We start from the raw sequence: 2,694 nt of genomic DNA, 5'->3' as shown, positions 1-2,694 counted from the left end.
TTCAGAAGTCCCCCAGCTGTTATTCACCAAAGCTGCGTGTTCTTCATTTGCATTTATTATGCTTTTATTTTTCTTCTATTTTATTGTTTCATTCTTGAAAAGCACTTTGAATTGTCCTTATACTGAATTGTGCTACAAATAAACTTGCCTTGGAGAGCAACTGAAAAAGAAAAACAGCTATTTCAAATTTAACATTTGGATCAGACAATTAGAAATCCAATTTGAAAGGCGTCTTCTAACTATTAATTTTGAATTCAATTATTAAATTTTTAAATATTTTTTAACATCTACAACAGCTTTTTTAAACAAACTCTATAAGTAAAAATAACATTTAATTTCCCTTTGGTTTTAATTAAGTAGTTTGTATTTTAGTTATATTCTCAACTGGCTTTGCGCCTGTTATCATTTGCTCATTTAAACATGATTCAACACCCATGACATGCCCACTTAGTGCATGTGCATTTTTTTGTGTGCAAACAATTCAGTGCCTATTTTGAAATCTTTAAAAATCAGAACCCAATTATAAATTAAACATCAGCCTTTTCTCTAGCTGAGGAGTCCTGTGCCATGTTGGTGCATTGTGGTCATTGCAGCTAATTAGAAGACATTAGCTGTATTTACATAGGAATAGAATGGGACATAAAGGGCAGATTTAGGATAAATATGAACAACTGGCTGCTGCTGTTTTATGCTTTATGCGCCTCCAGATGACATTTAAAATAACAGACATCAACAGTTTCATTAGGGTTTAAAAGCAGTAGGACTTTTTAAAATTGTTCTCTTCACTTTCCAGAGCGGTAATACCACTCTATGTAATATCTTTATAACAAATTTCTTAATATTAAACCATCTTATATTGATTTGCACATAGCAGCATTTAGAAATAAAATATCATTTTGTCTGTACCATTCTATGTCATTGTGTATGACTTAATTCATGGACCAATTTCATCTCCAAAGAAAAAAAAGTAACTAATGAGAAAAACTATTGGGTGATTTATCTGCTTTAACTATAGTGTAATTATGTTTTATGGACTAGATCAGAGTATTAACATGTCTGCTTTAAGTTAATATGTGTGCAGTAAACATTTACCTAGTTTATGTCCAATGTGTCCCTGTAGGAAAGTCTGCACGGTCCTGTGAAATTAAGTTCAATCCTCCAAAGGTTTTTGTTGAATATGGAGGTTCTGCTGCAGCCAGCTGCTACATATCCCAGTGCAACGATGTGGCCGGGATGGGATGGGAGTCTTCATTTGGAGGAACAGGACTTAAAGAGGGTATATCTACTTTGAATACTACCTTTGATAAAGTTACGGACTGGAATGTAGAACCCAAGTGTTTTGTTTCGTTTCTGAATGATGAACAGGACATTCAAAAGCTACCATTCACTGTTTACAGTAAGTTGCTTTTATGACATTTACAAAAAAGCCAATCATACTCTATATTTACATTTCAGAATTAATTAATGAGTTTTCTAATTAGGTTTTTGTTTTGTTTATCACTTTCTGCTTCAGAAATGCCAGACAAAGTATCCATGTCTAAGCCCAAAGACCCTATGAGAGCCACTTCTAGCTATGATCTACAGTGTGACATTAAAGATGTTGCACCAGCAAACAGTCTTGTCATAAGGTGGTACAAAGGAAACAAGATAATCCATGAACAGAAATCTACACGTCAAGATCGTTCACCTTTCGATGAAACCTTTACCACAACACTAAAGGTTGCTGTAGAGGATAATGGAGAAGAGGTCTGGTGTGAAGCCAGGCTAAAGTTTGTTCCAGAAGAGCAAAGTCCTCCACCGAAGCGATCAGAGGCGCACGTATTGACAGTTTTTTGTAGGTTTGAACGATCTCTTGATTTGTAAATGAAAGGATTTTAATTTCAAGCTGATTGTCCATTAACATTTTATTTTTTCCCTCTCCTTCTTTCTATGATTTCATGCTTATCATCAGATCCTCCATGTTTCATTAAGCCTCAAAGTGAGATGCTGAGCATTTGCACTAGTTCAAAATCATCATTAAACTGCACAGCTATAGGAAACCCTACCCCAGTTTACAGCTGGACGTTTACAGGCACAACTCAGGAGGGAATCCAGGAGAAAAATGAGACAGGCCCAGTTTTAACTCTGGAATCTCAACTCCCAGGAGTCTACAGCTGCACAGCCACGAACGCTGTGGGCAAAACAACCAAATATTTCCACCTCATTACTGTTCAAGGTAATAATATATCCTAACAGAAACTATTGTTATATTTTGAAGTGTCTGGTTTATGAAATACAGATAAACTCATGTGATGTGATGAGCTGAAAGGCGAAAATAAAATCTTTTATCTTCAGCAGGAAATTGGAGCTACTTCCCAAAATTAAGGATAACACTGGTGTGCCTGTTTACCCTGATCTTTGTAGGTATTCTTGTTTTTGTGGTACGTAAAAAAGGATTTTCTTTCACAAAAGTAAAGCCAACCTTATCAGAACCTATTAGTATGACTGATTTATGACTAATTTTTCTTTTGCATTCACTGCTTGTCTGGCTCTGGAGTGATCTGTAAGATCCACTATTGATTGACTTTATTGATCTCACAGTGGAGAAATTTGTTACATCAGCTCTCAGCTTAATAGTCAAAAAAAGAAGAAGGTGACAAAAGGAGGAAAAGGTGCATGGGTGGGGGGTAGATACAGTGGGGGGTGGGGGGGGGG

General features: G+C 35.9%; 2 protein-coding genes across 3 annotated transcripts in view; both read left to right on the top strand.

Moving 5' to 3' along the window:
• icam3 (intercellular adhesion molecule 3) overlaps positions 1 to 2,649 on the top strand; it is a 27,007-nt gene extending 24,358 nt beyond the window's left edge. Inside the window, exons 3-5 of one of the 2 annotated variants that reach the window (XM_015372080.1) lie at positions 1,514 to 1,834; positions 1,952 to 2,215; positions 2,335 to 2,649. In XM_015372080.1, the coding sequence (XP_015227566.1) occupies positions 1,514 to 1,834; positions 1,952 to 2,215; positions 2,335 to 2,495 (746 nt within the window). In that variant the 3' untranslated portion in view covers positions 2,496 to 2,649. Of the gene's footprint in view, positions 1 to 1,513; positions 1,835 to 1,951; positions 2,248 to 2,334 lie in introns of those variants that run through there. The other variant, XM_015372084.1, reaches the window with a different exon arrangement.
• Positions 1 to 2,694, top strand: part of LOC107083099 (cell adhesion molecule 3-like) — a 9,759-nt gene that overhangs the window by 3,996 nt on the left and 3,069 nt on the right. The gene's annotated exons all lie outside the window — the stretch shown is intronic.

The sequence above is a fragment of the Cyprinodon variegatus genome, unplaced genomic scaffold, assembly GCF_000732505.1.
Source record: "Cyprinodon variegatus isolate N-32 unplaced genomic scaffold, C_variegatus-1.0 Scaffold68, whole genome shotgun sequence".
Lineage (NCBI taxonomy): Eukaryota > Metazoa > Chordata > Actinopteri > Cyprinodontiformes > Cyprinodontidae > Cyprinodon > Cyprinodon variegatus.
This window is presented reverse-complemented; position numbering and strand designations above follow the sequence as displayed.